The 23,921-nt window shown below is 42.3% G+C and overlaps 1 protein-coding gene across 2 annotated transcripts in view; it reads left to right on the top strand.

Moving 5' to 3' along the window:
• Nucleotides 1-22,667, top strand: part of TSEN15 (tRNA splicing endonuclease subunit 15) — a 32,654-nt gene extending 9,987 nt beyond the window's left edge. For both annotated transcript variants that reach the window (XM_073642558.1, XM_073642559.1), the window contains exon 4: nt 22,122-22,667. In XM_073642558.1, the coding sequence (XP_073498659.1) occupies nt 22,122-22,326 (205 nt within the window). In that variant the 3' untranslated portion in view covers nt 22,327-22,667. The remainder of the gene's footprint in view (nt 1-22,121) is intronic.
• Nucleotides 22,668-23,921: the final 1,254 nt, after the last annotated feature.

The following is a 23,921-nucleotide window of genomic DNA, read 5'->3' as shown; positions in this document are numbered from 1 at the left end:
ACTCCACTCTCCGTGTTTGGAGGAGGAAGAAGGTTGACTACAACCTCAAGACCATCGTCTCAACCGTGAAGCATGGTGAGGGAAACATAATTTGGGGGTGCTTTTCTGCAGATGAAAAAGGGAAGACTACATCGTATTGAATCGAGGATGGATGGGGTCATGTATCACGAGATTTTGGCCAACAGCCTCCTTTTCTCAGTAAGAGCATTGAAGATGGTTCGTGGTTGGGTCTTCCAGCATGACAATTACCCGAAACACACAGCTTGGGCAACTAAGGAGTGGCTCCGTAAGAAGCATTTCAAGGTCCTGGAGTGGCCTAGCCAGTCTCCAGACCAGAACCCAATAGAAAATCTTTGGAGGGAGCTGAAACTCAATTTTGCCCAGCAACAGCCCCGAAACCTGAAAGATCTGGAGAAGATCTGTATGGAGGAGTGGTCCAAGATCCCTGCTGCTGTGTTTGGAAACTTGGTCAAGAACTACAGGAAACGTCTGACCTCTATAATTGCAAACAGAGTTTACTATACCAAATTTTAAGTTCTGTTTTTCTATTGTATCAAATGCTTCATGCAGTAAAAAGGCAAATTAATTGTGTAACAATTATCCAATGTGAATTTCTAGATTTTTTTTTTTTTTTTTTTTTTTTAAGATTCTGCCTTTCACAGTTGAAGTGTACCTACAATAAAAATTACAGACATCCATTCTTTGCAGGTGGGAACTTGTAAAATTAGCAGTGTCTCAAATGCTCATTTTCCCCGCTGTATGTTCCCCCATGTGTAGTAAAATACTTACTGTCCATCATCTTCTGCTGTTGCCTGTGCCGCTTCTGTCATCTTTTGTACCTAATGACCGAAGTTGTGACATGCCGGAACGGTCCAGTGTTTGCTGGGCGAACCGGAAATCACTTCTTAGTGTGAGTCTGTGAGCGAGGCTCTCATAGACTTATTCATCAGATGAATGCTATCCGATGTTTTATGGGATAGCACTCGGCCCAATGTTATCCTATGGGCCACTGCAGATGTGCCATTTATTTATTTATTTTTCCTCATGCTGATCTGGCATGAGCAAAAGAATTTCTACGCATATCGGAGCACATACACCCATTCAAGTCTATGGGTGTGTGTAAAACGTTGGACTCACTCATCTGATATAACATTTTTAATCGTGCATTAAAGCGCGATCCCTTCCCAGTTTTAGTGCACTAATGAAAAGGACACCGCTGAACAAAGGCCAGCAAAAGCAGAGACCAAAGTAACTCTGCTGCCACATTATAGTGAATGGATCCCTCGGGGGTTTCATCTGAATCTCGTCACTCGAAGATTTAGTAAAATCTCGATATCAGTGCTCAGCATAGAACACAGGATAAATGTGATCCAAAATGTTCCCAATAATAGTTTCAACTCAATCGATGAAAGAAAGTCTCCACTCAGCTCCATCATCTGTTAACAGAAATATAAGGGGCTTCCACCCTTCTTCTATAGGGAGTTTCTGGAAAAGCAAAATAGCTCATCGCCCCCCAAAAGAAATCCAGCAATTTTTGCGCTCCTAAATCCAAATGCCCCCCTCCCTTCTGACCCCCACAGTGTGTCTAGACCACAATTAGCGTCCCCATGTTTGTCAGTACTGTTGCGATGAAAACCCGTTTAATTTATGGGTTCATATCTCCAGAAACACGAGCTTGGCATAATGTACTGGGCACTACAACGGCAGATTTGCAATTTTCACTCAGCAACATCTATTGCTGCTTGTTTCTGGAGAACACCCATGAAGTCAAAATCGTCATTGCGGCTGTAAATAAATTTCCAGAGGGGTGTAACTTCCAAAATGGGGTCACCTAAGGGGGGATTCTGCTCTTCTAGCAATTAGGGGCTCTGTATATCTGGTCCGCAAGCTATTCTAGGAAATATCTGTACTCCAAGAGTCAAATAGCGCTCCGTCCCTCCCGAGTCTCGCCGTGTGGCTTAGCAGTACTGCACAGCCACATATGGGGGATTGCTACGTTCAGCAGAAATTGTGGGACAAATTTTGTTGCCATTGTTACCTGTTTACCAGTGTGAAAATTTTAAATCTGGGGCTAAAACAAAATTTGTGTGGTAATAATGTAATTATTTTTTTTTTCACTGTCCAATGGTGTAAAATGCTGTGACACACCTGTGGTGTCAATATGATCACTGCGCCCTTGGATGAATTCATTGAGCGGTTTAGTTTTAAAATGGGGTCACTTATGGAGTTTTTTGCTGTTTTGGCACCTCAGGGACTCTGCCATTGTGACATGGCACCGTCAAACCATAACAGCAAAATCTGCGCTATAATATGGCGCTCCTTCTCTTGAGCTTCGCACTGTGCCTCAAAAGTAGTTTTTGACCACATATGGAGTGTTAGTGTACACAGGAGAAATTGCGCAACAAATTGTTGCATTAGTTTTCTTCTGTCTATCCTTGTGAAAATTATAAATTTAGGGCTAAAGTAACATTTTTGTAGGAAAAATGTATTTTTTCATTTTCACAGCTCAACGTGTGAAGCACCTGCCGGTTCAAGATGCTCACCATACCTCTAGATACATTCCTTGAGAGGTGTAGTTTCCAATATGGGGTCACTTGTCGGGGGTTTCCACTGTTTAGGCACATCAGGGGCTCTCCAAACGCAACATGGCACCCACAGACCATTCCACCAAAGTCTGCGCTCAACAACGTCGCTCTTTCCTTTCGGAGCCCTGCCGTGTGCTCAAACAATACTTTCCCCCACATATGGGGTATTGGTGTACTCAGGAGAGTACATATCGGATCCATTTTCTTCTGCTACCCTTGTAAAAAATGAAAAATATGGGTATAAAGCAACATTTTTTGGGAGAAAAATGTAATTTTTTTTATTTTCATGGCTCAATGTTATCAAATTCTGTGAAGCACCTTTGAGTTCAAGGTGCTCACCACAGCTCTAGAAAAATTCCTTAAGGGGTCTAGTTTCCAAAATGGGGTCACTTGTGCAGGGTGTCCACTGTTTAGGCACATCAGGGGCTGTGCAAAAGTGACACGGTGTCCTCTATGTTCCAGCCAATTTTGCGCTTCAAGAATGAAATGATGCTCCTTCCTTTCCGAGCCCTGTCGTGTGTCCAAACAGTAGTTTTCCACCCCAAATAGGGTATCCGTGTACTCAGGAGAAATTACACAGAAATTTTGAGGGTCCATTTTCTCCTTTTACTCTTGTGAAAATGAAAAATTTGGGACTAAAGCAACATTTTTTGTGGGAAAATGTAATATTTTAGTTTTTTTTTTCTTTCCACATTGCTTTAATTCCTGAAAAGCACCTGGAGGGTTAATAAACTTCTTGAATGTGGTTCTGCGCTCTTTTAAGGGTGCATTTTTTAAAATGGTGTCACTTTTAGGCATTTTCTGTCACAGGCTCCTCAAAGTCACTTCAAAAGGGATGCTCCCTAAAAAAAATGGTTTTGTAAATTTATGTTGAAAAAATTAAAAATTGTTGATAACTTGATGATTATGATAAAATGATGCTGATGTAAAGTAGACATGTGGGAAATGTTATTTACACTACTAACAAAGTTAGGGATATTTTGGCTTTCAGTTGAAATTTATGGAAAACGTAAAAAGTTCACGCTACAGTAATATTTTGACATGAAATTGGGACATTTAAGTAGAAGCATGCAAAGGTGATTTCCTCATCTCAAACAATTTATTAACAAAAGCCAACAAAAGTGATGGGTATGCTCCAACAAATAATGTCAGTGTGTCAATAACTTGTCATGTGGCCTTGAGCATCAATTACAGTTTGACAACAACGTCTCATGCTGTTCACAAGTGGAGTTATTGTATGCGGAGGCATGGCATCCCACTCTTCTTGCAGGGTGGCCCTCAGGTCATTGAGGTTCTGGGGTACAGAGTTACGAGCCTTTACACGGCGACTCGGCTCATCCCATAGGTTTTCTACGGGATTCAGGTCTGGAGAAAGTACAGGCCATTCCATTTGAGGAACCCCAGTCACCAGCAGCCGTTCCCTAATGATGCAGCCTCGATGAGCTGGAGCATTGTCGTCCATGAAGATGAAATTAGGCCTGTGTTGTTTGTGCAGATGCACAATGATTGGATTAATGATGTTATACAAGTAGTAGGAGCTTGTCACTGTACCATTCACAAAGTGCAGGTCAGTTCTGTATTGGCTAGACACACCTGCCTACACTGTAACACCAAAGGCTCGTCTGGTGATAACAGTGGCTGATGCTAGGAGCTGTCGTTGGCGGCCATTATTTTTGCTTAACTTGAATCGACTTTCATCAGTGAACAGCACTGAGGCCCACTAGTCCCTCGTCCAGCGTAGATGCTCCCTGGCCCGTACAAGAAGATGACGCCTGTGCCTGGTGGTGTGGTCAGGTACCCTTGCAGGTCATCTAGCACGCAGACCACGCTGATGTAAATGGTTTTGAATGGTCTGACGTGACACTTGGGTTCCTCTCACTTCCATTAAATGTGTCTCTGGTGTTGTGTGGCATTCATCATCCGGTTCCGAAGGGCATCTTTCACAATGAAGCGGTCATCAGTGTGGGATGTGGCCAAAGGACGTCCACTTCCATGCCTTTCTGTTATTCTTCCAGTCTCTCTGTATCTCTGTTGCAACCTGCCGATGATACTCTAAGCTCAGTGGTCACTTCCGTCTGAGAACATCCTGCATGAAGCCTCTCAATAGCAAGGTAGTGTTAGTCAATTGTTAGGTGTCATCTTGGTCTCATGATGTCCAAAATGTAAACAGCATGATGAGGAGGACTGTTTAATACCAATTCTAATTGAACCCCGAAATTTATTGGCCGACTCATGGATCAAACACTTGTGAATTTGAACATAGTTGTGCAAAAAGTACAGAATCATTTTACAGTTGGACATGTGCAGTCAAAAGTTTAGAGACAGTCACATTAAGTTCACCTGAAAATGTTAGTGCATTTTAGGTTCATCCTGAAATTTTACCCGAAAGCCAAGTATCCCTAACTTTAAGGCTATGTGCACACTGTGCGTTTTTGATGTGTTTTTTCTGCTCGAAAATGCACCAAAAATGCTAGCTAATCTGTGTGCCAGCTAACGCAATGACAATCTTGAAGTGCTGTGCACATGATTAGGAATTTTCCTGTCAGGATTGTCATTGCGTTTAAATCTGCAGCATGTCAATTCTTTGTGGGGTTGTGTTAGCGGCTGATATGAAGCCCAGGTTACTAATGGAGGGATGCCCCATTACTAACCCCGTAGTAAGGTTTTTGACGGATTTCAAATAAAGACACGCCCAGAATAAAGTCTTTTATTTTAAATAAAATTCCACATGGTTTTAATCTTTTTATTTAAAAATAAAAAACACCATACACTCACCTAACGCCCACTCCCCAAAGCCCTCGTCTCCTGTAAGAAACCAAAAATAAAAAGCAATCCTATCCCTCACCTGTCCGCCGACCTGACGTAATTCCAGTGTCCCATGATGATCCGGGTTACTTCTACAGCAGACACATCCGCAATCACTGATGTGACTTCTGTAGAAGACAGCACTGTATACACTGACGAGAGCGCTCCCGGCAGTGTACATCGCTGCTGGGACTGAGTTCACTGGAGTTCATCAGCTGAAGATCAGCTGAGAGCTCCGGCGCCCTCACTTAATCGGTGCTGCACGGGAAATTTTCCACGCAACACTGATGCAGTTAGTGAGGGCACCGGAGCTTATCAGCTGATCTTCAGTTGATGAACTCAGGTGAACTCTGCCCTAGCAGCGCAGAGATTTACACTGACAGGAGTGATTACACTCCTGGCAGTGTATACAGTGCTGTCTTCTACAGCAGTCACATCAGTGATTTCTGATGTGGCTGCTGTACACGTGACCCGGATTGTCATTGGATACTGGGATTACGTCATGATGGCAGACAGGTGAGGAATATGATTGTTTTTTATTTTTGGTTTCTTACAAGAGACTAGGGCTTCGGGGATTGGGCGTTAGGTGAGTATACAGTGTTTTTTATCATTAAATAAAATATTAAAACCGTGTGGAATGTTTTTAAAAATAAATGTATTCTGGGTGTGTCTTTATTTGAAACAAGTCAAAAAAACTTTACTACGGGGTTAGTAATGGGGCGTCTTATAGACTCCCTCCTTTAGTTACCTGGGTTTCATGTCAGCCGCCAATACAAGGCTGACATGAATCCCAACCTTATTACCCCACTCGCCACCGCTACACGGCAGTGGGAAGAGCAGAGGCTAAGCGCCAGATTTTGCGCATCTTTTGGATGCACCATTTCTGGGATTGCTGAGGGGTGATATTATTAGCCACGGAGGGGGACCAGGATCCATGGCCCCTTCCCTGGCTATTAATATCAGCCCGCATCTGTCTGTTTAGCCTTTGCTGGTTAGATTTTATAGGGGGTCCCTACGTCAATTTATTTTTTTTTGCTGGGGTCCCCCCTGTAATCTAGTCAGTAAAGGCTAAGCAAACAGCTGTGGTCTGTTATTAATAGCCAGGGAACATCTTTGGCTAATGGCGCCTTCCCTGGCTACTAATATAAGCTGCCAGCAGTCGGCTTTCCCTCTGCTGGTTATGAAAATGACGCGGGAGCCCACGCCATTTTTTTAATGTTAGGCTTTGTGCCCGCGATCTGGACTTGGCTGCGCTTTAGACACAACATATTTTTGCTGCGTCTAAAACGCTGCGTTCTATTGAACACAGGTAAATCGACATGTGTTCACTGAATCATGCGGATTTACTACATTCTAGTGGTCAAATTTATGTTGTGGAGCCTAGCGACTCCGCAAGAGGATTTGACATGCTGCGGTCCTGAAAGACGCGCCACAGTCAGTGTCTGTGGGTGATCCGCAGCCTCAGATGCACAGATAGTGGACATGGGATTTCTAGAAATCCCATCCACTATGCTGTACCATCTGGAAGCTGCGGGTTTGACTCTGCATAAACACGCAGCTTCAAACCCTCAGCTGCTCCTGATCGTGGGCACGTAACCAGACTCACCTGCAGCATGTCAATTTCTGTAGCGGATTTTGACCTATTGAAATGTCATTAAATATGGTGGATCCGCATGTACTGACAACAAAAGTGCAGCATTAGAACTCTAAATACGCTAAAATACGCTGCGTCCAAAGCGCTGCTGGTTGCTGATCGTGGGGACGTAGTGGCTAAACAAACAGCTGTGAGCTGTTATTAATAACCAGGGAACATGTTTGCCTAATGGCACCTTCCTAGGCTAAAAGTAGCAGCTCTCAGCTGCCCCAGAAATTACATGAATGGGAATGCTAGAGGGATTAAGGTTTATGGGATTAGCTGACACCTAGTCCTTTGTTAGTGATGAAAAGGTGTCAATCAGACCCTCTCATTACTAAACTAAAGTAAAGAGTTAAATAAACACAAACACTGAGAATAAAACACCTTATTTGAAATACAACAGGCACATTATTTAATCATTTAAATTAACCAATATACTCACCCCAGGTCTGACAGTAATCCAAGGGTTCAAGCGATGTCCCACGTTTGCTTTTCAAATATCTTTATTAAGCTCCAAAAAGCATTCATTGCTGTACAAAAATGCATCAAAATCACAGCGAAACGTATGTTTTTTTTTCTCTGCACTCTTTTTCTCTAGAGAGTTGCTGGTGATAGTGTTCTGATTCTATTCAGGTCTGGAATTCTACAACCCCTGGCAAAAATTATGGAATCACTGGGCTCGGAGAATGTTTATTCAGTTGTTTAATGTTGTTGAAAAAAAGCAGATCACACACATGGCACAAAACTAAAGTCATTTCAAATGGCAACTTTATGGCTTTAAGAGACACTAAAAAAAATCAAGATAAAAATGTGGTACTCGGTAAGGGTAATTTTTTTTTCAGACCAAGCAGAGGGAAAAAATTATGGAATCATGAAAAACAAACACAAAAGAACACTCCAATACATCACTAGTATTTTGTTGCACCACCTCTGGCTTTAATAACAGCTTACAGTCTCTGAAGCATGGACTTAATGAGTGGCTAACAGTACTCTTCATCAATCTGGCTCCAACTTTCTCTGATCGCTGTTGCCAGATCAGCTTTGCAGGTTGGAGCCTTGTCATGGACCATTTTCTTCAACTTCCACCAAAGATTTTCAATTGGATTGAGATCCGGACTATTTGCAAGCCATGACATTGACCTTATGTGTCTTCTGTCAAGGAATGTTTTCACAGTTTTTGCTCTATGGCAGGATGCATTATCATCCCCAAACATCCTTTCAATTGGTGGGATAAGAAAACTGTCCAAAATATCAATGTAAACTTGGGCATTTATTGAAGATGTAATGACAGCCATCTCCCCAGTGCCTTTACCTGACATGCAGCCCCATATCCTCAATGACTGTGGAAATTTGCATGTTCTCTTCATGCAGTCATTTTTATAAATCTCATTGGAACGGCACCAAACAAAAGTTCCAGCATCATCACCTTGCCCAATGCTGATTCGCGATTCATCACTGAATATGACTTTCATCCAGTCATCCACAGTCCATGATTGCTTTTCCTTAGCCCATTGTAACCTTGTTTTTTTCTGTTTAGGTGTTAATGATGGCTTTTTATTTAGCTTACTGTATGTAAATCACATTTCCTTTAGGTGGTTTCTTACAGTTCAGTCCCAGACATTGACTCCAGTTTCCTCCCATTCGTTCCTCATTTGTTTTGTTGTGCATTTCCTGTTTTGGAGACATATTGCTTTAAGTTTCCGGTCTTGACGCTTTGATGTCTTCTTTGGTCTACCAGTATGTTTGCCTTTAACAACCTTCCCATGTTGTTTGTATTTGGTCCAGATTTTAGACACAGCTGACTGTGAACAAACAACATCTTTTGCCACATTGCATGATGATTTACCTTCTTTTAAGAGTTTGATAATCCTCTCCTTTGTTTCAATTGACATCTCTCGTGTTGGAGCCATGATTCATGTCAGTCCACTTGGTGCAACAGCTCTCCAAGGTGTGATCACTCCTTTTTAGATGCAGACTAACGAGCAGATCTAATTTGATGCAGGTGATAGTATTGGAAATAAAAATTTACAGGGTGATTCCATAATTTTTTCCCTCTGCTTGGTCTGAAAAAAATTACCCTTACTGAGTACCACCACATTTTTTATCTTGATTTCTTTTAGTGTTTCTTAAAGCCATAAAGTTGCCATTTGAAATGACTTTAGTTTTGTGCCATGTCTGTAACATAGTATAGTAACATAGTCTTCCTTCAACCTTAAAAAAAACTAAGTCCATCTAGTTCAACCCATACCCTAACATGTTGATCCAGAGGAAGGAAAAAAAAAAAACATGTGGCAAACACTAAGCTCCACATTGGGGAAAAAATTCCTTCCCGACTCCATACGACAATCAGACTAGTTCCCTGGATCAACGCCCTATCAAGGAATCTAGTATATATAACCTGTAATATTATACTTTTCAAGAAAGGCATCCATGCCCTTCTTAAATTTTAATAGTGAATCACTCATTACAACATCCTGCGGCAGAGAGTTCCATAGTCTCACTGCTCTTACAGTAAAGAATCCCCGTCTGTGATTATGATTAAACCTTCTTTCCGCCAGACGTAGAAGATGCCCCCTTGTCCCCGTCTCTGGCCTCAGAGTAAAAAGATCAGTAGAAAGGTCTTTGTACTGTCCCCTCATATACTTGTACATAGTAATAAGATCACCCCTAAGCCTTCTTTTTTCCACACTAAATAACCCCAAGTGTAATAACCTGTCTTGGTATTGCAGACCCCCCAGTCCTCTAATAACCTTGGTCGCTCTTCTCTGCACCCTCTCTAGTTCAGCTATGTCTTTCTTATACACCGGAGACCAAAACTGTACACAGTATTCTAAGTGTGGTCGGACTAGTGACTTGTATAGAGGTAAAATTATGTTCTCCTCATGAGTATCTATACCTCTTTTAATGCATCCCATTATTTTATTTGCCTTTGCAGCAGCTGCCTGACACTGGCCACTAAACGTGAGCTTGTCTTCCACCAATACACGCAGGTCTTTTTCAGTTACAGTTTTGCCCAGTGTTTTACAATTAAGCATATAATTATACATTTTGTTTCCTCTGCCCAAGTGCATTACCTTACATTTATCCCCATTAAAGCTCATTTGCCATTTATCAGCCCAAGCTTCTAGTTTACATAGATCCTCCTGTAATATAAAATTGTCATCCTCTGTATTGATTACCCTGCAGAGTTTAGTGTCATATGCAAATATTGAAATATTACTCTGTATGCCCCCTACAAGGTCATTAATAAATATGTTAAAAAGAAGGGGGCCCAATACTGACCCCTGTGGTACCCCACTGTTAACTGAGACCCAGTCTGAGTGTTTTCCATTAATAACCACCCTTTGTTTCCTATCACTGAGCCAATTCTTAACCCACATACATATATTTTCCCCTATCCCCATTGTTCTCATTTTATGTATCAACCTTTTGTGTGGAGCCGTATCAAAAGCTTTTGAAAAGTCCATATACACAACATCCACTGCATTTCCTAGGTCCAGTCCAGAACTTGCCTCCTCATAAAAACTGATCAGATTAGTTTGACAGGAACGGTCCCTCGTAAACCCATGTTGATATTGGGTCATGAGGTTATTCTTCTTCAGATACTCTATTATAGCATCTCTTAGGAAACCCTCCAGGATTTTACCCACAGTAGAGGTTAAGCTTACTGGCCTATAATTTCCAAGTTCAGTTTTTGTCCCCTTTTTGAATATTGGCACCACATTTGCTATACGCCAGTCGTGTGGTACAGACCCTGTTACTATGGAATCTTTAAAGATTAAAAATAATGGTCTATCTATGATGTTACTTAATTCCTGCAGTACTCGCGGGTGTATCCCATCCGGGCCAGGGGATTTGTCAACTTTAGTGATTTTTAGACTCCGCCGTACTTCCTGCTGGGTTAAGCAAGTGACATTTAATGGAGAATTTTTGTTATCACTAATCATGTTTTCTGTCATGCGATTTTCTTGTGATCTGCTTTTTTTCAACAACATTAAACAACTGAATGAACATCCTCCGAGCCTGGTGATTCCATAATTTTTGCCAGGGGTTGTAGTAGTCAGCTAGAATTTTCTTGGAGTTCCTTCTCGGATTGTTGCCGTTTTCTCTCTGGTGTCATCTTGAAGCTAAATGTATTCCCTTGTTGTTTTCCCTTGTGTGTACTTTAGTTTGCAGTGGGGCTGACCAGTGCTCACCCCTCCCCCTCCCTACCTAGGGCCTCGCTTTAGGGTCAGCTAGGGCCAGGTTCCCTGCTCTGCGATAGGTGCAGAACCTATATAGGGTCTGTAGGGGAGTCAGGGTTTGTCGTTTGAGCGGTTTAGGGGTCTCCACTCCCCCTTTGTTTTTTTTTGTGTTATGGATCCCGTTTCGGTGCTGGCAGAGCAGCTTTGGAGTTTATCACTGGAGGTAACTGACCTTCAATCAGCTGTTCAGCAGCAACTCCAGCGGCCGCAGATTCCTAATTTTGGGGACTCTGCGGGTAGTCTGGTCCAACTTGAGCCCAAAATTGCCCTCCCGGGCTGGTTTTCAGGAGGTAGAGACAATTTTTTTGTGTTTTTAAAGAAGCTTGTAAATTGTACTTTAAGCTTCGACCCTACTCCTGAGGAGATGAGGAGCAGCGAATGGCAATTGTGATCTCACTGTTACAAGGAGATCCTCAATCCTGGACTTTCTCTTTGCCACTGGGCTCTGCTTGCCTCCTATCGGTTGAAGGATTTGTCGGGGCTCTGGCCCTTATCTATGATGATCCTGACCGAATCTCCTTGGCTGAATCCAGGCTGCATCGCCTTCACCAAAGGAATCGGTCAGTGGAGACAACTTTGTCAGGGTCTTTCAGAAAGGTTGAAGGATGCCTTGGCAGTTTACGAAACCCCTGGGTCGTTGGAGGCCGCCACGTCATTAACTATAAGTGTAGATAAACGCCTTCGGCATAGGTGGGTGAGGCTACCTTCTCCTGAGCCCCCTTTTCGGGACAACGACTCGGGGGGGGTGGTCTTGGGGTGAACCTGTACTTATGGATTTAGATGAACCCATGCCGTTAGGGGGAGCTACTGCGTCACATATTTCCCCTGAAATCCGCAAAATAAAGGTGGTATGTTTTTTGTGATAAATAGGGACATTTTATTGGAGTCTGTCCTCTGTTCCTAAGCAAAAAAGGAACATCTGGAACTTGATTGACCCTTGGTAGTGTGGGGTTGATAATCAGGGGTTGTGATTGTCTTCTACATGCATTTCTCGGTTTGTCCTGATGGCAGAGGTGGTGATAGAGAGCAGGACTGAGAAAATTTCTGCGTTTTTGGACAGTGGAGCTGGAGTCAACATGGTTGATATTGAGTTTGTGAGAACTCATGGGCTTACTTGCTGTATGTTAACTAAGCCCATCCCTATTTGCCATCAATTCAGCGCCACTTTCACAGAGATGTCTGACACAGATTATACATGATAGAAGACTGAGGATGGGGCCCCTTCATTATGAAGTAATTCCTTGTTATGTCCTGGAGGGCCTTCCTACTCCGGTTGTACTGGGTCTACCCTGGTTGGTGAAACATGATCTGGTAGTGGATTGGCAATCCAGAGAAATTGTGGAATGGGGAGATTACTGTCATGAAAACTGCTGAAACATTTCTACGATCTCTACGGAGACCTTACCTGTATTTTGTTTGGTTTTGAGGACCTATTTTCTGAGAAGGGGTGTCAGGATTTTCCTCTTCGTCATGCATATGACTTTTATATTAACCTGATTCCCAGAGTTAAACTACCCAAATCCAGACTGTATAATCTTTCTGGTTCTGAGAGACAAGCCATGAAGGATTTCATTGCTGAGAGCCTGGAGAAGGGACATATCAGACCGTCATCTTCGCCCGTTGCAGCAGGGTTCTTCTTCGTGAAGAAAGATGGGGGGGTCTCCGTCCCTGTTTAGATTTCCGAGAATTGAATCAAATTACCGTCCGAGATCCTTATCCTCTGATTCTGGATTTATTCAACCAGGTTGTGGGAACTAAAGTGTTCTCCAAGTTGGATTTAAGGGGAGTCTATAATCTGGTTAGAATCAGAGAGGGGGATGAATGGAAAACGGCTTTCAATACCCCTGAGGGGCACTTCAAGAGTCTGGTTATGCCTTTTGGTCTGACCAATACACCTGCGTTTTTTCCAGCATTTCATAAACCATATTTTACACCATTTAGTGGGCAGGTTTGTGGTGGTCTATCTGGATGATATTTTGCTTTATTCACCTGATTTAGAGACACATCAGGGTAATGTTAAACGGGTACTACAGATTTTAAGAGATAACAAACTATATGCCAAACTAGAGAAATGTGTTTTCGCTGTCCATGAGGTGCAATTTTTGGGGTACCTCTTGCCATCGTTGTGTTTTCGGATGGATCCGGAGAAGATCTGTGGTGTACTTGATTGGGACCGTCTCGAGAACCTGAAGGCATTACAGTGCTTTCTGGGCTTTACTAATTTTTACTGGAAATGTATCCAAAATTATTCTGTAATTGTAAAACGCCTCACTGACATGACAAGAAAGGGATCAGATTTCTCTAAATGGTCGAATGCCGCCCAGCAGGCTTTCTCCTCTTTAAAGAGATGTTTTGCCATAGCACCTATACTTAGTCAACCTGATGTTTCTCAACCTTTCATCGTAGAAGTTGATGCGTCAGAGGTGGGAGTTGGGGCTGTGTTGTCTTGGGTCTGTTCCCTGGTAAATGGCATCCATGCGATTTCTTTTCCAGAAATTTGTCTTCGGCCGAGAGAAATTATGACGTGGGTAATGGGGATCTTTTGGAGATTTAAATTGGCTATCGAGGAACGGCGACATTGGTTGGAGGGGGAAGTCCATCCTATTACTGTTATCACGGACCATAAGAACCTGTCATATCTTCAGTCTGCTAAATGTATCAACCCTAGGCCAGTTAGGTGGTCTCTGTTTTTTACTAGGTTCAATTTTGTTGTCACTTTCCATCCAGGGGTTAAAAACATCAAGGCTGACGCTTTATCCCAAAGCTTCCCTGGTGGTGGTGACCATAAGAACCGTGCCCCTATTTTGCAGAAGGGGGTAGTCATTTCGGCATTGTGCCCTGACCTGGAGGGTGAGGTGTTGGAGCTCAGGGGGACTCCCCTGTCTCCTGTCATTCGTGGAGGTTATTTGTACCATCTAATCTGTGCCGTAAAGTAATTGGGGAACATCACAACTCTGCTTGCTGGTCATCCAGGTAGTAAGGCAACTGCGGATCTCCTTTCTCGTCATTTTTGGTGGCCGGAGTTGCATCAGGATGTGGTTGAACATTATTGATGATCGAGAGTGTTTCATTAACCCTTTCTGGCAAGCACGCTCGGGTGCTCGCCAAGTATTTTGGCCTGCTCGGGATTTCTTTCATTGTCGCCGCTGCTGTAATGCTGTCAGACAGCCATGACACATGCAGAGATTGACTAACGGACAGGCAATCTCTGCATGTGTCACAGTTGTCTAACAGCCGTGAAACTTCCAGCTGTGGCGACAATAAAAGAAATCACGAGCATGCCAAAATACTCGGCGAGCACCCGAGCGTACGCGCCGGAAAGGGTTAATGATACATACTCGATCATCACTATTCAACATGTATTTGCGTGCGTTCTAAAGTATCGCATACCCGTCCGTCTGGTTCTCTTCTGCCGCTGCCTATTCCTAGCAGATCATGGACACACCTGTCCATGAATTTTATTACTGACCTACCGGTATCTGCAGGCAAGACTGTGGTTCTGGTGTTTGTATATAGGTTCAGTAAGATGGTACATTTCATTGCATTACCGGCACTTCCAAATGCCAAGACTTTCTCGGGTATTCATTAATGAGATCGTGAAGCTTCACGGGGTTCCTTCCGATGTGGTGTCAGATCGGGGGACCCAGTTAATCTAAATTCTGGAAAGTTTTCTGTACTCGACTGGGGTGCAGTTGCCTCTTTCTTCTGCCTTACATCCTCAGTCGAATGGACAGACCGAGCGCTTAAATCAGAATTTGGAGACTTACCTCAGGTGTTTTGTCTCCGAGAACCAGGAGGATTGGGCATCTTACTCATTGTTGGCTAAGTTTGATATAAACAATCATCGCCAAGAGTCTACTGGCAGGTCACCTTTCTTTGGTGCATATGGTTTTCATCCACAGTAGGTACCTTTTAGTGGTGGAGGGGCTTCTGGAGTTCCTGAGGAGGAACGTTTTGCTTCGTCGCTCTCTTCTGTGTGGCGGAGGGTTCAGCGTAATTTGAAAATCATGAGAGCATAAAATAACCGCCATCCTTAACCCAGCAGCGTTTCGTCTGGAGTTACCTCAGGCTCTTAGGATGCACAATGTGTTTCACAGGTCTCTGCTCAAGAAGTATGTGGTACCTCTTGAGTCCTCCCCCTTACTGCTGCCCCCAATCATGGTTGATGGCAATTTATAGTTCCAAATGTCAAAGATTGTGGATTCTCGTCTTCAGCGTCATTCCCTTCAGTACTTGGTGCACTGAAGGGGTTATGGTCCCAGGGAAAGATGTGGGTTTCGGCATCAGAGGTGAAAGCCCCTAGGTTGGTTTGTTCATTTCATGCCTCTCATCCAGAGAAACCTGGTCCTGATTGTCCGGAGACCACTGTTAGAAGGGGGGCGGGGATGCTGTCACGGGTGTGTCAGGTTTGACCAGACAGTTATACGGAGTCCGGCTGTAGAAACTCTCTGCGTTTTGGCTTTGCAAACATCTTCCTGATCCTTTCGTGATCCTTCTCGCTTTAGGACCCACTGGCGACTTTCACCTTGCTTGGGGATTATACCTTTTAGGACCCAGCGGTGATCCTCACCTTCTGCTTCTAATTAGCACGCCCTTGCTGTATGCTCAAATACACTCAGTTTCTCCAGAGAGTTGCTGGTGATAGAGTTTTCTGATTCTATTTAGGCCTGGAATTCTAGTAGTCAGGTAGAATTTTTTTGGAGTTCCTTTGTAGATTGTTGCCGTTTTCTCTCCGGTGTCATCTTGAAGCTAAGTGTATTCCCTTGTTTGTTTCCCTTCTGTGTACTTTAGTTTGCAGTGGGGCTGACTAGGGCACACCCCTCCCTACCTAGGGCCTAGCTTTAGGATCAGCTAGGGCCAGGCAGGTTTCCTGCTCGGTGAAAGGTGCAGAACCTATATAGGGTCCATACGGGAGTCAGGGTTTGTCGTTTGAGCTGTTTAGGGGACTTCACTCCCCCTTTCCCTACTTGTAGGGTACCCTTCCAGTTTCCTGTTGTTATTCACTGGGTTCTCCCCATATTCAGCGTGACGCCTAAGGCTTGCTGTGGCACTGTTATTGGCACCCTTTACATTAATTTAGTATGGAAACACATTTTGACTTTCCTGTGGTAAATCATAAAAAAGATTCACCGGTGATTAATTGTCGGTGCCCATGTGACATGAATTACTTCAGTGTTTTAAAAAGCCACATAGTAGGCCCTGATCCTTTCACAATGGTGAAGACAAAAGAGCTATCTGAGTACATCAGAACTGCTATTATTAGCAAACACAAGACTTCCAAAGAGTAAAATGTTCGGTGGACAAATGACACAAAAATAGAGCTTTTTGGCAATGCAAAGTAAGAGTTTGATTACAGACAGCGCAATGAAGTTTATAAGGAAAAGAACACCTTACCAATAGTTAAGCATGGTGGAGGATCCATAATGCTGTGGGGTTGCTTTGTGTCATCTGGTACTGGAGGCCTTGACCGTATCACAGGAATCATGAAATCAGAGAATTATCAAGAGATTTTAGAGCAAAATGTCCTACCCAGTGTAAGAAAACTTAGTTTGAGTCAAAGATCATGGGTCCTCCAGCAAGACAATGACCCAAAGCAAACATCCGGAAGTACACAGGAATGGTTGAAAAAGAAAAAATGGACTGTTTTAAAATGACCTGCAATTAGTCCTGACCTAAATCCCATTGAAAATCTTTGTTGAGTTGAAATCTCCCATTGGGTAAAAGAACCCTGTAAACATTCAAGAGCTTGAACATGCTGCAAAGGAAGAGTGGGAGAAAATTCCAGCTGAGAAGTGCAAGAAGCTTATAGATGGCTACAAGAAACTTTAGAGGCCATCATCAATGCCAAAGAGTGAGCAACCAAGTATTAATGAGGGGTGCGTTTATTGCTGCACATTCTGTTTATTCTGTTTGTTTTTTATGTGTTTTTCCACTTCCATGTTGCAATTTCAATGTTTTATTGCTGTATTACTTTCGACCACTAATTAAAAAATCCTGAAGATATTGGTACATTTCCATTGGTACAACTTTGGTACATTCTCATTTCTTTGAAGATATTGTACAGTCTATGAAAAAAATGAAGGGGGTGCCAATAATGGTGAGCAGCACTGTATCAGGCTGTGTGAAGGTTTTATCACCAGGACATTATCATTGCTGTGACTAGCTGGCATGCAGGCTCTCCTCTGACCACACCACCTCCTGTGATAAGCAGTTTACTATCAATAGACTATGTACATACGGATCCTGGTGTGTGCGGGGATAGCTTTCTCAGCTCTGCTGCATGCAAGAACTCTGATTTTATCACAACTGCTCCATCAGTAAACTAAGTGATACATCCTTGGATTCAGGGTCTCGGTCCCTACATCATGTTGCTCTCAGGTGAGACCTAAGATAGAAACATAATGGACATATACCCTGCTATAAGTAAGTAAAAAGCAATAGTGCATAGAAATAACATAGGGTACTTTGTAAACACTGTTTTTAATTTAAAAAAAAAAGCGTAAAAACTATCCCACCAACGCCAAGGTGTACCCAATCGGGATAGTCCTAACCTCCAGTATTAAAACCTTATCTGTCAATAATGACCTCAATGTGAATAAGGGCTGAGCAGGACCAGGGCCGACTATGGACATGGAAAGCCATATAAATGTAATGCCCAGCTTTATTTGAGCTACGTGTTCACAAAGAATAAGGCTTGTTCCATCTCACAGCTGAGTGTGGCTCTCAAGGTAAGTAATCTTGGGGCCCTGCTGGAGATGCTATTCCTTGCAGTGCACTGCCGCCAAGGAGTGTGATGTGTTTGGGCGCACTCTCGCCTTCCAGCTGCTGAGGGCCATGTTTGGTTATTACTAGGCACGTATGTGCTCTGATAGGTTCCCTTTCACACCATCCATTATTTTTGCCTGATGCATCTAGTGCATGCTACCTTGCTTACTTGTAAAAAGGAGAACTTTGCCAGCTATATAACATAATGTATGTGTCGCTAAATTTGGTGACATTTTAACTTTAACTCCAAATTTGCATGAAAGTTCTGAATTTCTGTAGACACTTCTTCTACGTTTTCCAGCCACACAAGTGCACGATTGTTCAGAATCTTCCCCGGGGAACGCTTCCTTTCATTTCTTACAGTCCCTTGTTCAAATGCTCTGTGGTGTGTAAAGCTTCTGTGTCCATTGTCTGTCTTTGCATATTCGGGAGTTTTAGGAAGAACAGGGCTGGTGTGGAGGCTCTGGTGTTCTCTTATGCCTGGCCATACAGACATTACTGTTCCCATGAATGTCTTCTATTCAGCTGCATTGTCAGGTTGTATTACACATAGAGGCTGAACATGTTCTTTTTTTATTCCAATACTGGGCATTTTAAAGGCATTCACTGTATGATTAAAGAGGAAATCAGTTTGTGTGCCAGCGCTTTTTACAATTAGTCCAAGGAGAGTGTACAAAACACCCATTATAATATGTAGTAGTGTGCTCTGTGTAGCAGCCACTAAAACCAGAGCGATCATGCTGCTTGTAAAGGTTTAAAGGGAATCTGTCAGATCGAGCGAATCCCCCAAGCTGTTTCTGTGGTTATGTTGCTTTCAGTAAGTTAGTCATCCATACCTATTAATGTAATCTCTTGCTCCCTGACAGAAAAAAAAAAGCTTAAGTGCTCTGGCAGGTTCAAAGCACTTCTCAAGCCTGTGCCTGTCTGGCTCTATTCTCTACCCAGCCCCACCTTCCTCTGGCTGACGGGCAGCTCACTGACGGGCAGCTCACTGGCTGACTAGTTCACTGGCTGACTAGTTCACTGGCTGACTAGTTCACTGGCTGACTAGTTCAATGGCTGACTAGTTCAATAGCTGACTAGTTCAAAAAATAGCCCAGCAGGAAACAGAGTCAGGGCAGCAGAGGCTCGGGAAGCATATTGACACTCCCAGAGCACTTAAAAATGACCTGTCCAGATTTTTGCTGTTTTTTATATTTTCACTTCTTCCATAATTATTCCACTTTTTTTATATTCTGCCATACAGTTCCAGAGATCTAGACCCTTTTTTTTTTTTTTTTTTTTTTTTTTTTTTTTTTTTAAGTGCTAATTTTCTGGGTCTTTAGAAGAGGGTGTTGCTCACATGATTCCCTGGGTGCATGTGTTTAGGGTGCTCTGCATTACCATGACTAAAGATCATAAAAATTAGCAGGAAATTAAAAGGTGCATATTTCTGGAGCTATATGGTGGATTTAAAAAAAAAAAAAAAAAAAAAGAAAAAAAAGTAGTACGCAGGGGAGAAGCAGGAATAAAATAAGAGCATAAACTGGCCAATTGTGACCTGGTGACAGCTCCTCTTTAAGCCTCGTTTGTATATGAATTAAAACGCCAGGCAGTAACAGATTGCATCAGTAAAGATGTCAGTGCCTTCTGTTACAGCCAAACATTTCACATTTTGACTCGTCAGTCCAGACTACCTGCTGACATTTTTGTGCATCTTAGTTCCTATGTTTTCATGCGTAGTTGAGTCGCTTGCATATGTTTCCATATAGAAGGTATGGTTTTGGCCACAATTCTTCCATGAAGACCACTTTTGCCCTGACTTCTCTGAACAGTAGTTGGGTGTAACTGGATACACCTAGTTTCTGTCACTTCTGAGCTGATGACACTGCTTTATCTTCCGATTCCGAAGGTTAAGTAAGCAGGATTTGTCTCAACTTCTACACCAAGTTTCCCTGACCGACAATGGCTTCTACAGTCCTCAACATTGCCCATTTCTTTTTGTCCTCAATGCTTAGAAATACAGGCTGATACTTATCCATCATACAATACCACCATGGAGGCATCAATAACAATAACCCCAAACTTAGTCAATGTCATTAACAACCATCTTCTGCGTGAAGAGAAGCAAGAAGTCCTGGAAGTGATGATATGGCCCTCACACAGCCGTGATGATGTCAGCATATATATGAAGAAATGTAAAGTTTAGTTACATATTTTTATTTAAAGATAGATGTTTTTTTCTAAAAGCTGTTATTTTTAATTATAGTGTCTGGCGACTAAAACAGGCTTTTATGTGAGGTCAGTTTTGGATCTAATAGGGTGCGGTGGTTTGGGTGTTGAAAACCGCATGCAGTGCCAGCTCATACTGCTTTGCAGGGTTCTATAACTGGCAGAACACATTGGTTTATGAGAGCTACTTCTTATATCTTGCTTATTTGTAAAAGTCCTTGCAGCATAATATTTCCTCTTTTTTATTAATTTGTATAATTTGGTGTTACAACTATGTACTTTGTTTCTTAGCTAGTACAGCTTAAGGCTGCGTGCCCGCTATGCGTGTTTTGAGCATTTCCGCAGCTTAATTTCTGCCGCTTAAAAAAACGCTTGTTAATAGGTCTGCAACGGTCTCCAATGATAATCCGCATGTGCTGTCCATTAATTTTGCAGAGTCACAGCGTTTCGGCTGCCATAGACTATCATTGAGTCGCATAACATCCGCATGCATACAAGTATGCATGCGGATGTTATGCGATTCAATGCACGGATGGTACCCGGGTCTGGAGAAGAGGAGACTCTCCTCCAGACCAGCTCTTCGGCTGCTCGCGGTGGTGTCAAACGACCTTCCATGACGTCATGTGACTGGTCACGCGACAGCTGGCGTCGGTGCTTGCGTAACCTGTCACATGACTAAATGACGTCATGGAAGGTCCTTTTTAGAGAGCCGCCGAAGACACCGGACACAACGGTGAAGTAGATCGGGGGCCATCGGAAGGTGAATATATAAAATATATATATATATATTATTATTATTATTTTTTTTTTTTTTTTACTATTGCATTTGCAGCATCGTAACTTGGTCACACAACATAAATCCATCCCGGTTGCATGGATTTATATAGTGTGACCAAGCTGTCGAGCACTTTCCAAGTGATGCTAAAATCGCTTGGAAAGCGCATGACAATGCAAAAAGGCTACACAAACTCTTCTACCTGGCAGAAAAAAACATATGTACAATCCGCATGCGTTTTTTCTGCTAGGGAGATTCAGAAACGCTCAGGAAAAATCCAGAGCGTTTCTGCATTGTGGGCACATAGCCTTATAGCAACATTATACTACTAGTCTATGAAGATTGTCTGTCTGTGCATTCTTAAATTAGATTTGGTACAAATTAAACTAGTTCTCTGTTTCCAGACCAGTTTATATGTGAATATGTGCCCCAAAAACATTTTAGCCTGTATCCCAGGGCAGCACGGTGGCTCAGTGGTTAGCACTGCAGCCTTGCAGCTCTGGGGTCCTGGGTTCAAATCCCACCAAGCACAACATCTGCAAGGAGTTTGTATGTTCTCCTGTGTTTGTGTGGGTTTCCTCCAGGTTCTCCGGTTTCCTCCCACACTCCAAAGACATAATGATAGGGAATGTAGATTGTGAGCCTCAATGGGAATAGAGATAATAATGTATGGAAAGCGCTGTGGAATATGTTGGTGCTATATAAAAATAAGGATTATTATAAATAAAGATTATTATTATCCTTTTTACAAGTTGCAGGCAGAATGACTGCTTTAGTTAAAAGATCCGTAGGCAATTCTACCAGATATATGTTGGGCATAATCACAGACAGGATAATTTTCTTCCATATCCATTTTTCATAACCATTTCCTTTTGATCCATTGTTTTCCCGGATGCTTGCAAACTCTTGCCAAATAACTGGTATACTGTGATATAAAGAAAAGTCTTAAGATATATTAAGCAAGAAATGCATAAAAAGAAGATTCTTATGCGAAAGACTATGTACAAGGACATCTTGTAATTTGTTATAATTATATCTGAAATAAATGCTAGGTGCTTACAGTGTAATTACTGTAAATGTATTTTTTTCTTATTTTTCAGAATTCAGCAGCTTCTGAAATTGAATCACACATCAGAGGAGAACCCAAAGCCTAACTATTCTGTTCTCTTAGCTATTGTGGAAACAGATTCAACAATCGTGTACTACAAATTGACAGATGGATTAGTGATACCAGATCCCCCAGATTTTTCTGAAGATGTGGACAATAAACGATGGAAAAAAAAGAAACTGAGGTTTTTACGCTAACCAAAAGACTTCTGCTATGGTGGATATAACTGCTCTCCACCGTGGGATTGTGGCCCTATACTCACCTAGGGGCAGCAGTCACTGGTCTCAGGTTCTCATCCTGAAATAGGAAGTTGTATATTAGATTATGTAGGGTTTTGTTACTTGAAACCGCCAAGATCTGCTGGTAGTATTCATCACCATTTTCTGCTGTGTAACAAATCAAGAAAAGGTAAAATATATACTTTACAGCAAAGAGGTTTTAATGGGGAATCTTTCTCTATTGAACCTTGTTAAAGGATTATTTCCATCTTTACAGAATGTTGTTGGATATTGTTTATAAAAACAAGCACTTTTAGCAAGACTTGCATCCATTCTTGAGAAAGTAACACTTTTATTTACAGCCTGTTGCCTAGGAAACTGACCACTAGTGATGAGCGAATGTGCATTGGCAACCCTTTCGGCGAGCGTGCTCGCCGAGTATTTGCAGCGTGCTCAGGAGCTATGCTAGTGCCGCCGCGGCTGAATGTGTCACGGCTATTAGACCGCTGCCACACATGCAGGGATTGCGTGTTTGACAGGTTGGGAATAACCCTTTAACTAAATATTGCCATGCTTTGATGTGCTGTCTGCAGCAATAAAGCAATCAGTTGTGTAGTGTGTGACCTGATCCTGATCACTGCATACTAGCCAGTGTCTAGATTACTAGAGTTGTATGCAGAGCTTAGTTTATATCTGCAGTGTATATAGTGGATGTCACAGCGCTCTGTCACATCTATACACAGCAGACTCCACCTGTACCAGACAGACCTTATGGACATATAATAGCAGCTTTGTGTTGTTAGTCTGTTTTTGTTTTTTTATGTTTGTTTTTACAAAAAAACACTACTTGCTGCTCTCTTTTTCCTGGTAAATATGATAGAAATATCTAGGTATTCAACATAGAATATTCTATTTTTCCTAAATTTTTCTCTGCTTTGGTTTATGAAGCAGTACTTTATAGATATTATGGATAAAGTGCAAACTTGCCATGTATCTTATTTCTAAGTTAAAGATTATCAGATTTCCTCCAATAAATATTATTTTAATATTATTGTATTGTACTAGTGATATAATTTTGAAATCATTTATTTTGTGAAAATCACTACACCATGTCTAAGATACTAAAAGTCCTAGCAAGGGGATCGGATGGAGTGGCACATGTTGTCATACTTCTTAATGTAGTTGTCTGCTTTCATAGAAAATTGGTAGACAAATAACAAAAAACATACCTGTTGAAGTCCCTGCCGCTCCAACGTCCTCTCTGTACTGCTCCCCGCCAGTCTTTATTTAAGATGTTGGAGCAGTGACGTCCCACCTACAACATGTGACCATTGCATGTAATGATAATGATTGGCCTCTGAGGTTTAAGGCTGTCTACCTCAATCCTGCAAACACTGACCATTAGAGAGGTGGGCCACTATATAATGGCTTCAATTGGTTAGTAATTCTTGTATTGTGACTTAAAAAGTATTAACAGCCTGGCTCCAGAGACTGTGTGGGGAGTCACATAAACATTTTGCCAGAAGTACCAAATTCTATGGGGGTGGAAAAAATTTGACCTACTCCCACTGGTG

Source organism: Phyllobates terribilis, unplaced genomic scaffold, assembly GCF_046119375.1.
Source record: "Phyllobates terribilis strain yellow unplaced genomic scaffold, ASM4611937v1 Scaffold_8__6_contigs__length_399053987, whole genome shotgun sequence".
NCBI classification, from domain to species: domain Eukaryota; kingdom Metazoa; phylum Chordata; class Amphibia; order Anura; family Dendrobatidae; genus Phyllobates; species Phyllobates terribilis.
The sequence above is the reverse complement of the archived record's forward strand: the minus strand, read 5'-3'. Positions and strand labels throughout refer to the sequence as shown.